This window comes from Ricinus communis, chromosome 10 (assembly GCF_019578655.1).
Source record: "Ricinus communis isolate WT05 ecotype wild-type chromosome 10, ASM1957865v1, whole genome shotgun sequence".
Classification (NCBI taxonomy): domain Eukaryota; kingdom Viridiplantae; phylum Streptophyta; class Magnoliopsida; order Malpighiales; family Euphorbiaceae; genus Ricinus; species Ricinus communis.
The window spans coordinates 17,112,725-17,126,194 of NC_063265.1; the positions used below are offsets into that span (position 1 = coordinate 17,112,725).

The 13,470-nt window shown below is 33.9% G+C and overlaps 2 protein-coding genes across 4 annotated transcripts; one reads left to right on the top strand and one right to left on the bottom strand.

The window, feature by feature from the left end:
• Window positions 1-263: 263 nt before the first annotated feature.
• LOC8275753 (protein CHROMOSOME TRANSMISSION FIDELITY 7) lies at window positions 264-1,999 on the bottom strand. Its single transcript, XM_015727463.2, has 5 exons — window positions 1,824-1,999; window positions 1,217-1,490; window positions 1,038-1,133; window positions 842-910; window positions 264-617 (listed from the first exon to the last, which is right to left on the bottom strand). Exons 1-5 carry the CDS (start codon window positions 1,997-1,999, stop codon window positions 264-266), a joined length of 969 nt encoding a protein of 322 aa, XP_015582949.1.
• A 1,225-nt stretch (window positions 2,000-3,224) lies between these two features.
• LOC8275754 lies at window positions 3,225-11,799 on the top strand. Of its 3 annotated transcripts, none has more exons than XM_015727469.3 (20): window positions 3,225-3,406; window positions 3,498-3,580; window positions 3,688-3,760; window positions 3,986-4,108; window positions 4,328-4,497; window positions 5,375-5,524; window positions 6,098-6,241; window positions 6,337-6,397; window positions 6,707-6,999; window positions 7,374-7,505; window positions 8,203-8,322; window positions 8,474-8,560; window positions 8,706-8,828; window positions 8,969-9,086; window positions 9,180-9,305; window positions 9,923-10,057; window positions 10,141-10,292; window positions 10,446-10,586; window positions 11,079-11,363; window positions 11,459-11,799. In XM_015727469.3, exons 2-20 carry the CDS (start codon window positions 3,524-3,526, stop codon window positions 11,567-11,569), a joined length of 2,601 nt encoding a protein of 866 aa, XP_015582955.2. In that variant the 5' UTR covers window positions 3,225-3,406; window positions 3,498-3,523; the 3' UTR covers window positions 11,570-11,799. The 3 variants fall into 3 exon arrangements, with proteins under 3 accessions (XP_015582955.2, XP_015582954.2, XP_048225817.1); XM_015727468.3 differs by having other exon boundaries at window positions 3,225-3,391; XM_048369860.1 differs by having other exon boundaries at window positions 3,263-3,305.
• Window positions 11,800-13,470: the final 1,671 nt, after the last annotated feature.

The window sequence follows — 13,470 nt, forward strand, 5'->3', positions numbered from 1 at the left end:
AATTGCTTTGTTATACGCGTAACAGAGGAAATGCTAAAGTACGCTAACTCATTTGAGCTTCAATTAGATGATGGTGCATATCTTAAGAAAAAGGATGTAGATAGTGATTTCATATTAACAGCTTTCTCACATATAACCATGACTAGAGGTTGATTAAACAGGACTCAGGCATGTCTTACTAGAGTTCTATGTGGAAGTGTAATCATAAACATAATCACATTTGAAATAAACAGAACCACAATAGACCTCAGAAGGATGCAAATTTACCTCACAGCATCCAGCAGCTGGCTGGCAATGTGTTTTCTTCTGTTAGAGGGGGTGACCCATATTGCTCTAATGCCACATATTGCAGGCACAGCTACCTCTTCACCGATGATAGCTCCGTTATGGTTCCCATCCAATAGATCAAGGGAATCAATAGTGCGGGCTTTCTTTGTGGTTTCTCTATGCAAGATAATATCACCAAATTGAAGAGTGCTTGAGTTTAATTTTGAATCCTTCGTAGTGGCAATACCGGATCTTCTATCCACTGAACAAGGTAGGATTTTGAATGCTTCTTTTATTGGTTCAGCAACTAGACAACCAGTAATTCTCTGAGAAAAAATAAATAGATAAACCTGCAAAAACAATGATGAATCAAGATTTGCTCTACTTTCAGATCACAGTAAAATGATAAGAAGTGAGCTCTTACAAAGAAAATAATAAAATTTCAGACTACGATTAGCACTTCTGAACGCATGCGAGGACATTCAAAATGAAATTTTCTGATTCAAAGCATAAAAGACATCCGAGAACATATAAATTGATTATCATAGCTTGAGAATGCTGAAACAAACTTTACCTTACACAGCTTATGAAAAATCCATCCACCTCCAAGCTCAATTTCCATCATCTTTATAACCTCCTGCACCTGCCAAGAATAGATATAACCCAATTAACATGTCTGATGACTCACTGAAACACGGGTATGAGGTACTTAAAAACTGAATTACACAAATACGCTTCATAGTCCAATTCAAGAATTCAAAACTACAAACCTTATTTCTTTGAGCAGAAGGATCACAATCTAACACCAATGTAATACGGCCCCCTTCAGTACCGGGCATATGAAGAACCCTTTCATTCCGGAAACCCTATAAAATTCACAGCATTTAAACAATAATCAAATATGCATCGAATAGAAACGAACTACCCTCATAAATATCAAGAAATATACCCTGAATTGAACTCCACAAGTATAATTCTTGTGAAATGTCTTGTGTTCTTTCTCATCTCCTGCTTCTCCTGGAGCATATTTAACTCCACATATAGAACATGTTTTGAGATTGAAATCAGTTTGACCTAAGTCCAAATGCAACTGCGCATAGCTTCTCTTCTTGTTTATCATTTGCCCAGAACTCAAAGATTCTTGTTTCAAACACATGTTCTTTGAAATGGGTTCTTTTAATACACTACTTGCTTGTCCTTTATTAGCTTCAATTCTCTTATCCCTAACCAAAAACCCAGAATTCAATAAATAAGAAAGAAAAAACAAAAATTCAAACAGATGCAGATTGTTGGCTTAATCCGCTTAAAGTATTACTTTTCGTTTACTTGGTATTTCTCATCAATCAAACAAAACCCAGAACAATAAATATATAACAAACCCATTAAAAACAACGAGGGTGAACATTAGCTTTACGTCACTTTCTTCGATAAAAATAAAAGAAGAACCCAGATCAAATAAAAAAAAACTGAAATATATAAATCAAAACCATTAAAAAGCGCAACTACCTAATAATTACCCATTAACGAGAACATTAGATCAAAAAAAGAAATGGTACCCATTTTCTGATTTTGGAGGTCTGCGCTCGTAAGTGTTAAGAAACTGGTGTCTAGTGTTTTCCCAAACAATCAAATCATCGTCACCGTCGTTAGGAATAGGAGGAGAGATTGTCGGTTTAGATTGTGTAAAGGAAGAAGAAGATGGCTTGAAGAAAGAACTTATTTTGAATTGCATTTTGATCGATGATCATTCTCTGTAGATCCTCAGTTTTCTTTGTTTGTCTTTTTTGGAATTTATTTTTTTGCGCTAAACTTGTTTCTTCAAACTTTGATTTCCCGCCTATTTATTTGCTGTCAGTAAATTTGTTCCACTACATAACAGAGAGATGTTATTGGCAGCATTTATGGCACTCCCATTAGTCTTTTATTTTTATGGAAACCTTCTTCAACTTTAATTTTCTTTTTTCTTCTTTTTCGTCTGTATTTCTCTTTCTTTTCTTTTTTCCATTGCATACTGCAATAAATATACATATTGAAATCTAAAAAAGTAGATCAGTTAAGCACATCAACAGCTAAATACAAACAATTGCTAAATAGTTTTTAAAATGATTTACAAAAGTATGTTTTTCTCCTTTTCTCTAAAAACCAGTGAAGGAAAGCTTTCCCTACAATTGGAAAAATCTCCTCTTGAATAAAAAACCTTTTATTAAAAAGTATTGGTAAACAAATAAAAAAAAACATTATTCTCATCAATTAATCGACCTGAAAACTTAATAAGACAGAGAGAAAATTACCATTAGAAAGAGTTTAAGGAGGAGGTTACATTTTATTGCCAAAATTAAGAATAATATTATAGCCATAAAGAATTTAAGTGTTGAATTAACAGCGAATTTAGCTACATTAGGAGTAAAATAAGATCATAATTATTGACTAAAACAGAAGACTCATTAGCTACGAGCACGACTTCCTTAATTTTATCATTAAACACAATCTTTTTGTCTAGAAAACTTAATATTGCAAGCTTGTTAATATTAATAAAATACGAAAAGAAAACTACAAATCAGCCAAAAAGAACAAAATATACATCATTCAAATCAACTCATGGACTAAAAAAGAATAAATCATGTCATGTTGAATCAATCCTCTTTTGCAAATCATCTTTAGATGGGTAGCTAGATCAACATATTTTTATTCAATCATTTTAAACTTCAGTGAATCTTCTGGCTAGATTGCAATATATATGTTTTTGTGATTTTTTTAAGTGTATTTTCATAAACTTAGTGTCGGCATAAGGGTGTAATTTTTATGTTTTATGAACTTTAAGGGTCTAATTAAGCTGCTTTAAAGTTTATAAATTTAATTGGATTTAATCTAAAGTTTAGGGGTTCATAAACGTCTTTTGCCTATGTTTCTTTCACCAATACGCCGCCGTATAGCTGTCAGACTACAAAACAGAAGCCAAAGGAGGAAGGCATAGGCAGCCGACACAGTGCGGATTATAACTCTGCTCGCCTCTCGCCTCTGTCAAACTGTTTGCTGAAGTGATTTTTCGGTTCTCTTTTCCCCTTAATTTTTTTGTCGAATTTGAGCTTCAAAACAGAAGCTTAAGCTACTTAAAGGAGTATCGGTAATCAATTGAAAGGCATATAATTATTTTTAGTTTGGAATTTGAAACCTTTTCCATTGCGGCTTGAAATTGTTTTAAAGCCTCTTATATTTAATTGCATATGCAGGTTCCGTTGTGTAATTCGAGGTGAAAATGGCAAAGACTAAAGCTTCCTCAAAGAAGCAGCAAAAGCGTGGTGTTGATTTCAAGGTGTGTGAGTTACCTATCCACAGCACAACCCCCTTTTTTCTTTCTTTTTCTTATATGTTAAACGTGTTTTCAAAATTTTTTATGACTTAAATTGTTTGTTTTGCTAGAAAATTAAGCGAAAGCTCGGAAGAAAATTGCCACCTCCTAAGAATGCTACAAACACTGAAATTAAATCCAAAGGTAAAGACTATAATATATGTGTCATGTCTGCTCAGTTGATTTGTATGTGTATGTTGTTCAAATAAATTCTTTTAAAAAGCTATAAGTTAAATTGCATTACTCCGAATGGGAGCTTAGTTAGTATGTTGAAGAAGAAGGCAACCCCTAGGAATAGATGCCTTAGGTGTTTTTTCTTTTTCAAGTTGTTCATCATTATTGATGTTTGCTTGTCTGTATTATGAGCAGCAATTGTTCTTCCTGAGCAGAGTGTGGCCTCTGATAAAGCTGGTTTAGCTGTTAGCAAAAAAGGCTTGACTTTGAAAGAGCTTCTTCAACAAACTTCCCATCACAATGCAAAAGTCCGCAAAGGTATTTCTTCATTACTATCATAATTTTGCAGTAGTGTTATAGGCCTTTTTTAAGGGTTCAACCTTGTAAATAGGGCCTCTATATATATTTACTAAGTCATTTCCTTTTATTAATTTTATTTTATATTTTTTAGTCTCTGAGTTCATGTTTTTTATTCATTGGTGATTTCGATGTTGACTAAGGTTTTTTTTTTTTTTTTTGGTTCCATTCCTGTCAAAGATGCATTGAATGGTATGAGAGATTTATTTCTGAAGTATCCAGAAGAATTGACAATGCACAGATATGCAGTTATGGAAAAACTACGAGAGCGCATCAGTGATGATGATAAAATGGTTCGGGAAACCCTTTATCAACTTCTTAAGTCAGTGGTTTTACCTGGCTGTAAAGAGGTATTCCTACATTTTTTTGCCTGCTTGAAAGCTCATATTTGTTGTGGGTGTTTAATTGGACACCTACAATCTACAAGGATAAACTTATTATGGTACCAACAGTACAGTTGGTGTCTAGCAACTTAATTTATTATTTCATCAATGCTTTTTTGGGTTTGCTTTTGGGAAGCATACTGATAGAATACAAATTTAGGAGGATTCTGGTGCTGTATTATTTATGTGGGTGTGACTCTGCACGGCATATCTATACCTCATGCACCCAAAGGAAAAGAATAATTTTCATGCTTGAGTCTTACCAATGACCACCTCAGGTTGACACCTTGACTACACCTAATGATCCTGAAATTACTCTTGCATGATACTTTTCAAGATAACAAAGAATCACACTTTAGAAGGTTAAAACATCAAGAAATAGGTGATCCAACTAATTGTTTTCTGTATCTTCTAAAGTGTATCTTTCAACCCACTGGTAAATATTCTGTTGTTCAGCTGTTTGCATTAGTAAATACTTAGCTACTATTATTTCAAGTGTTGGGTTTTGGTGCTCTTTGGAGAGTGAACTTGCGAGGAGAGTTTTAGACTATTTGATGAAGTACCTATATTATGCCTTTCTGTTTAACAAATGTGATAGGACTTCATTTGAGAATAAAGGTATATAGTTTCTTTTCAATTCTATATATCTCATTCATTGAAGTAAAACTAGATGATATCTGATAGTTTATGTTACCCTTTTTCTTATGGTTACAATTTCACATTTCTCAGTGCATAACTTCTTTCATTCTTAATGAACCATCCTAGGATTATTTGTTCTTATAGTACTCTTATCATTTTAAGCTATCCTTTCATTTGACAGTTGTTCTCTGCTGTACTTGTTCAGGATAATCAAGTGCCTTTCATTTCTTTAATGATGGCGTACATTTTTAATGCAATGACACATTTAGCAGTTGAAGTTCGGCTTGCAGCTTTTAAGTTTTTCGATCTTGTTCTGCAGCATCATCCACTTGCATTTTCCCTATATGCTGAAAAGGTATCTCAATTAAAATTATACTAGTTAGATTTTGGAGTGCAAGATTGATGCTTTATGTCTGAGAATCCATTTTATTGGTATTTTTTTTTTTTTTGTAAATTTGACTAGTACTATTAATATTTCTAGCTGATGGTGGAAGTTGTTTAATGTTTTAGATCCAAATGTCAAACTTCTATAGTTAATTCTTCATTTTGTTATAAAGATACAGTATTGAAAGGGCATTATGTTGTTGAAATAAATAGAAAGGAAATGGAGAATTCTATACATGGTACATGCATTGTTATAGTCACTTGATGGACATTTTTCTTGTCCTTTTAAATCTTTGGTATAATAACTTGGTTTCCTTACATTAATGTTTAAAGTATAAGTTAAAGCATTGTGTTGGTGCACATATTTTAGTTTATTTGTAGTAAAAATTGGGTACTTCATAGTAGTCAAAATAACCTCATAGATAATCAATATTATGAAAGTACTGGTGCATCGAAACCCTCTACTGCTGTTCATTTAATGTGATGATCTTCAGTTGATATAATATATGCAAATCATGTTCTTTCATTTTCCATGCATTGACAGGTTCTTCAAAATTATGGGGATATTCTGCGGAAGAACCCATTTTATTTGGAAGACAAGGGCAAGCTGAAGAACGTGCTTGCTGGTTTGCAGCGATGCTTGTCTTTGTTGCCATCAAATAAAACAGGATCTGATTCATCTGAGAAGGTGCCTTTTAGCAATCAATTGCGAAACAAAAGTTTTTAAGCTTTTTGGCTGATTAATTATCTTATCATGTTCTAATCATCTCTTCAATTTGGTAGAAAGTTATTGGCCAAGATTTGTTGTATGCTTTTGAGCCTGACACGCCTACAGAATCTGCTGGTAATTGCCAAGTGCCTTTGACTTATTTCTTTATGGTTCTGTAAAGTTGCATGCTTCACAATGTCATCATACTGTTTCTGCATTCTAGTGTAGGTAGCTACTACTAGTTTATTTTGTTTGTTATCTCGTTTTCCATGGCTTCACCATTGTTTAGGAGTGATATTTTCATATCTGATAATTATAATTGATAGAATATTGTCTGCATTCGTAATAAAACATAACTAACTTCAGTTGCTTTCTTTGCTATGCCATGCTCCAAATTTTCTAGACAAATTTGACAAAACTTACGTTCTTTCTCTTTGTTTGTAGAGTTATCTGTCATCTTCAATAAACTAAAGGACTTGCTTCCAATTTTAGTCAATTGCTTCCAAGATTTCATTCCATTATTTCATAGCATGCCGGTGTTGGATGCACAATCATTTGATTGCATGCGGAGCATACTTCAAAGCATTGACCTTGTAATCAGGCTTTTTGTTTATGAGACTGTAAGGAGTAATACAGAATCACATGCTTCTTTATGGGATGAAAATATCTTGTTTCTTACACTGAAGAAAATATTAGCCGTATTCCCGCTCTACCCAATGCATCACCTTTCAGAGAAGGTATGACCTTAGTATTACTTTCATTATCTCTCTCCACCAGTTTGTTATATTGAGAACAACTGAAGACTTCTTTATTTGGAACAAGAAAAGGACTAAGTAGGTCGAAATATACAAGGATAAAACTTTGCTACCATGCTCAACTTGTCCTCCAATCTTTACCATTTATCACTGGATAAGGATAAGATTGGTGTGGCTTTAGGATAAATAAGTATTTATGTCTTCACTTTCGTTTTCTCTTTCAGCTGAACAATTGGAAACATAGTTCTTCCCTTGCTTACATCTGCTGCCTGTTCTCCTCCTTTTCACACTTAACAAAGTTCTCTAACTGTTCTTGCTGTCATTGTAACTGACTTTTTTTTCCAACTGCTTGGCAGGATGATGAGAGATATTTTACCTTGAACATTATGATCACTGAAACATTTTTGCACTTGAGCGAGTGCATCTGCCCTCCCGCTGACTTGCTAGAGAAATTTCTTGCGTTTATAGAGTGTGCGCTGCTTGGAAAGGTCTGACTTCTGCACTGATTTTGCCCAGAACTTTTAGGAAATAACAATGCAGTTTACATCTTGGGCCAATTAATTAGTAACAATATGGTATCTTGTGCCTTCTTAAGTGTACTTAAGATTTTTCTTGCGGTTATACTTCTTTTAGGAGCATATATTGCTCTTATGACTTGCAATACAATAGTGAGATGTATTATGCCTGGATCTCATTTTAAGGTTCATGCTGTACATGTTGAATTATTGGGATTGAGTAGAAACTGGAGTAGGGATTTGGGAACCATCTCATGGTTGACTGGATAAGATAATGAAGATCACTAAGAAAAAAACTCTCATTTCAACAAGGAAGTTTAAATTATGAAGATGGAAATCTCAATAAAATTATATCACATTGAAGATATAGTTATAAGGTTCATTTAGAAATGTGTGTATCTCTCAGTTTGTTGATAGAATTTTTGAAATGAACTAGTTAAACTGTAATTTGAATAATGCCCTGCTTAATTAACAAGGTGGGAAACTATAAGCCAAATAATTTCAATACTATTTTAATGAAGGATTTGTTTTATTCTTTCTAATAATTTCACATTGTTTTCTTAGAAGGAAAATACTGATGTTTTTCTGCAACATGCCTATTTGCTTTATATGTTTGAGTTAAGTTAAATATCAAAGTGTGTAAAGATTTATTTTATTATTTTTCCTGCAGATCTGCAGTGACACAAGGTCTGGCAGAATAGTGAGAGAAAAGCAGATACTTACACTGATTCCTTTTATCCCGAAACTTGTAGCACCTGTTACAAGGAATTGGAAATCTCACCTTCTACAGGTTTAAATTTTTCTTTCAATAATTAATGGGTTTCTAGTGTCAGCAAATTATGTTTCTGCTCACCATGTTGGTTTTTGGTTAATAGTTTGAGATTCTTCAGTTGCTGTTAACTTGAGGATTAGGATGTTAAATAATCAATTCTTAATTGCAGGCATTTACAAAGACATTCCTCGAGTGCAATCCAGAGTCCCCAGTAAAGATGGCTTGCCTTACTGCAATAGAAGAAATGCTCTTCTCTGTAAGCCAACCTTATGTTCCTTAGAGTGGCATCTTCCTTTCTCCCATACAAGTCATTCTTGTTGCTTGCATCTTGGCTTGGCATATTACAATGTGAACCACCTAATGTCTGTCTCATTACTTAATATGTTCTTTATAATTTTTAGGGAGAAGGTGTGCTTTACCCTGATGTAAGTGATTCAGAAATTTTGGACCATCAAGTCACGTGGATCAGAGAGCTGCCTCTATTATTAATCCTCTTGGGCAATAAACATGCTTCCTCTTCTCAGGTATTTTAGTTGAAGATGAAAATCTTAGCAATTTAGCTTTTACCAATATTAAAATGTTGCTTTTACTGTAAATTGGCCTCCTGCAACATTACTTGGCAACACTTAGGTAGCCTTCTTTTGTAAAATTGTGTTCTTTATAGATTGTGCTGCATCTTCTGCTTCGGCTGGGTCAATGTTCTATCTTGAACTCCTTCCTCGCATTGGAATATGACAACATCCAATACTCACTGCAAGAATTTTACAGCACATGTGCGGAAGGTTAGTGCTGATTTACTAACAATTTCATGCTGGTTACATGCCCATCTGAGCTCAATTAATTGTTTACTTATCATGTTCTTTTCTGTTTAACAGGGGATTTGTGCTATGGTCCTTTCATAAAGCTTCCTAGGGAATCTCAAGAACTCTCTATCTGCTGTCTTTATTATTTCTCTCACTTGGATTCATTTTTGCTGAAGGCAATAGCTTCTTGTTGCTTTTGTGAGTATTACTTGTCCATGTTCTTCATGTTGCATAACTTGTTTTACTTCTCTATGATTAATGCTTTTATGAAGGAACCAGATAAAATAACTGAATGAGGTTCATTTTTACAAAGTGTTCAGCTGTTATGTCATTTAACTTTATATTTGAGGGTCATTACTGGTATGTACAGTGAAAAATCCTTATTTGAGTTTGCATCTTTTCCTCACTTATGAAGCATAAATCTCTATGTGATGCAGAAGTTCTCATTTTGCAGATAATAAAATGTTCCTGCTGTCAAACAGGAACAAAAATTGTCCTTTTCTGATTCAACTAAAATATCAATGAATAGTTTTGGCAGTTAAAATCATATGACAACTATGAATAAAATTTTCTCCTTGAGGATAAGATTACTCCTGAAGTAGAAAACAGGATTACTAATTTTTTTCCATGGCGAGGTTGTTAGTCATTTGTTTAGAATTGTCTGAGCTATACATTGTAGTGTTATTTGCTTTCTTACTGGTTTAAAGTACGTTGTGGATGTTGAAGTATGCAATGATTTAGTAGAGGACAAAATTATGCTTTTTCTATTGAATTTCATGGATCTTATTGTTGTCCTATTTTTCTTATTGTCGCAGGTCCTGAGTTGGATACATCAGTATTGTTTCAGATGATAGAGGTTTTGCATTCAGCTTATAAAGCTGGTCATATTCAGATAACTGATCACATTAGCTTCTTCATTACTTTGGTCTCCTGTTTCAAAGCTATGCCAGGTAAGGAATAAGCTCTTCCTTAGAAGCAAGGTTAATGAATGATAATTACTAATTTCTATCTGCAATTACATTCATGTCTGCAGAAAATTTGTCTCCTTCAGTGGAGGAAGGCGTGAAGACCTCAAGCTGTAGAACTTTTAAGACATTGGGCAGGGTTCTTTGCTCATGTTTGTCAGAGATGGGTGATAATTCTCTAGTTTTTCTGATACTGGAGAGAATAATAATTGAGCAGATCGTAAGTTGAATGAATTGATATCATTTTGTGCTTGTCGTTCTCTTTTTGCTTTATCTTATGTTCAGACAATTTGTCATATATATATATATATATCCTTAAAAAATTTCCCTGCAACCTTGACGCCTTATGTGGATGTCATTGTTTGTTTTGCAGTTATTAACGCCACCTGTAGTCAATGCCTGTGCTATGCTGAGAATGCTTGTTGTGCTAGACTCCAAACCCACAAGACTTTCTGAAGAAAGCATCACTGCTTTAAGCAATTTCCTTCCGAAGTATCTGATTGATGTGGTCCATGTAAGTACTGATTATTCTTTTTTAACTTGTGCTCTCAAATTCTTTTCCTTTTCGTTTTCTTCTGGAATAGTTGCCTTTCTATTTCATGTAATGCTATTCATAATAATTCCTGCTCTCTTTGAAAGATCCCTTTCGTTATGCTTTTCTTTTGAAAAAAACCTTTCATCATAGGATGATTGAGTGCATTTTAGAATGCGCTAAGCTAATAAAAAATTATCCAGTAATTCCAAAAGGGAGGGGAAGTCGATGACCAAAATTGAATGAAGAATATAGTTAGTTGTTCTGTCTGAACCATTCAGAATGAAAACAATATTTTCTGCGAGTTCTGATTTTTTTCAAATTGACCAGTTCTTTAATGACCAGGCCGGTTGTTGGCCCTTTCTGTTATCCTGATTTAACCAGAATATTTTTTTCCTCCCAAGCTTTTTGCCCATCAATTTGCCAGTTCGGTGCATATCTGATTCAAGATGAATCTGTTCACTTCTTTTGCAGTATCCTCTGGGAGAAGCTGACGAGTCCAGACAACGTTATTATATTCTTCCTTGCTTTTTCTTGTTTGATAGAAGCCATAAACTTCTACGTCTTGTGTTGAACGCGATGAGTTCACTGATAACCGACAGTACTCCACTTTCATCTGGTGATCATGGCCACTCGAGCAGGATAACGGCTGTTGTTTCTGTCCTACTTCTGATGCATAAAGATTCAAAGATTGAGCAACTCCTTTCTTTATTGAGGGCTGAGGTCGACCTCATCTCGCAAAACATCTGCTCTGTGCAGGTAATGGTTTTACTCAAGCATAAAATTCATGTTCTTAAAGTGATACAGATACCAAGCCTATGCATACTATTGCTTTCTTTCACTGGTTTTTTCAGTCATCAGCGGGAAGCAGTCTGAGTGTTGGGGAAAGGCATAAAATACAATGCGCATTAGATCAACTAAAGACTATAACAAGTTCGTTGCCTCAGGAGATGAAAAATGCCTAGCGGGATTTTCCTTTTGTTTTGTTGGCCTTAATTTAGAGCACAACTATTCCTGTTAAGTTAAAAATGGCAGATATGCCTACAATTTTGAGTTTGAAATATAACAGTTGATAGTTATAGGGAAATATTTATTCATTTCTTATTGTACATATAGTGGAAATAGAATATAATTGGTCGTTATTTATAACAACTTGTCAAAACCTGGAAAGGTTGAGCTCTTTGTTTCTGTCTTAGCAGTATTTGTTCTTTATTTCAAATGCTTTTGTGTGTTCAATGCACGAATCAATTTTATTTTTTTAATTGGTTCATTAGAAGTCTAGCAAGAGAGAGGGTTATGTTTCGTAATCAGTAAAGAGAGTAATTAATATGCTTAATACAGATAATTAAATTTCTTATGAGGAGAAATTATTTAATTAAATTTTTTGTGGGAGGATCTTTATTAAAAGAGATGAGAATAAAATTTAAACTTTAACGGTAAAGTGTTTTCAAATAGTAAAACTGCAAAAAAATTTATAATTTAAGAAAGATACGAAAAAAATTATCATTTTTTATAATTTAGTAATAAATTCTATAATTATAGAAAAGATATTATTTAATAAATTTTTAATTTTTTATATATTATTAAATCTTATAAAATAATTATATTAGGTTTAATAAAATAAAATTGTAAAAGAATTTAATTATATTATTTAATAATTTTCGATTGCGTTCTGCAATGTTTGATTTGACAGAGAAAACTCTAATGAATATTGATAAATCTGTATCATAAAGTCAATCTGTCCTACCGAGAAAAACGGAGTTGATCAGAGATTGCGTCGCACTAGCAAAGGAACTCTAAGAGATCGTGTCTTAGGTGGATTGTAGTCATAAAGTCCCACCTGACCTAAAACTCTGCTAATAAACAAGAATATAAATCCTAATAAGATTGGGACGGTCTACAAAAGTTGAGTTTCTCTTCTAAAATGATTAGAAAACTTTCAACGTCTATACAAAAGATGGGGGTACCACACTTGCAGGTATATACTATTTTACACCTTTATATACTTTAGCCACTCTTTTATAAATTACTGACTTTATTATCGGAGAGAAGTTAGACAACTCCGTCAGACATCCTTGCAGGTATTTCAAAAATTAAGGTCAATCTTTGAAAATCTTTATTGATAGCTCACCCTTGTTGACTGACTTATCAAATATGATGTTGGAAGGCAAATAATATTAGAAAATGGAATGCCAACAATTCTAGTGCCCTTTTGGAGAGTTGCATGTATTTGATGAGGCATAAACCACCACCTTTGTGATTTTATCCCATCCCAATCTTTTTGGGGCTTTGTCTCTTGCTGCAGAGTAAGGTGTAAATTATATAGCCTTGCAAGTGCTTCCATGCAAGACACCACCTCCATTTCCCGAGAAAAGAAATGAGGATGGGAGTTTCAACAAATTTGCCATCCAATTCACGATAGGAGATTCAAGCTCCGTGGCAGCAGGAGATGAAATCCAGTTGAAGCCAACAATATTCAATCCTAATGAAAGCATCTCTCCAAGAAAACCGGCATTGCTAGCATTTGCTTGGAAGTAGGCAAGAAGTTGGGGCTCTGCCAGTGAGTCAGACCTGATATAATGCTATTAGAAATATCTTTCAGGATATCTTCTATTGACTCAGGGCAATATGGTGCAGATTTAGGCAACTTAGTCGAGAGGTATTGAAGTTGAACTTGGCTTCGAACTGGGTATTTTTCTATGTTCTTATTATACTCAACAATGAAATCTATTACTATTTTGTATTCATCAGAAAAGGCATTTGTGTCCAATGTGTTTAGAGAGAGATTACCCACTTCAGATTTTAGGATATAAGCAGGGTGACAGGTAGTGAGAGATTCTAATCAAGGAAGATGGATTTTGAAAAG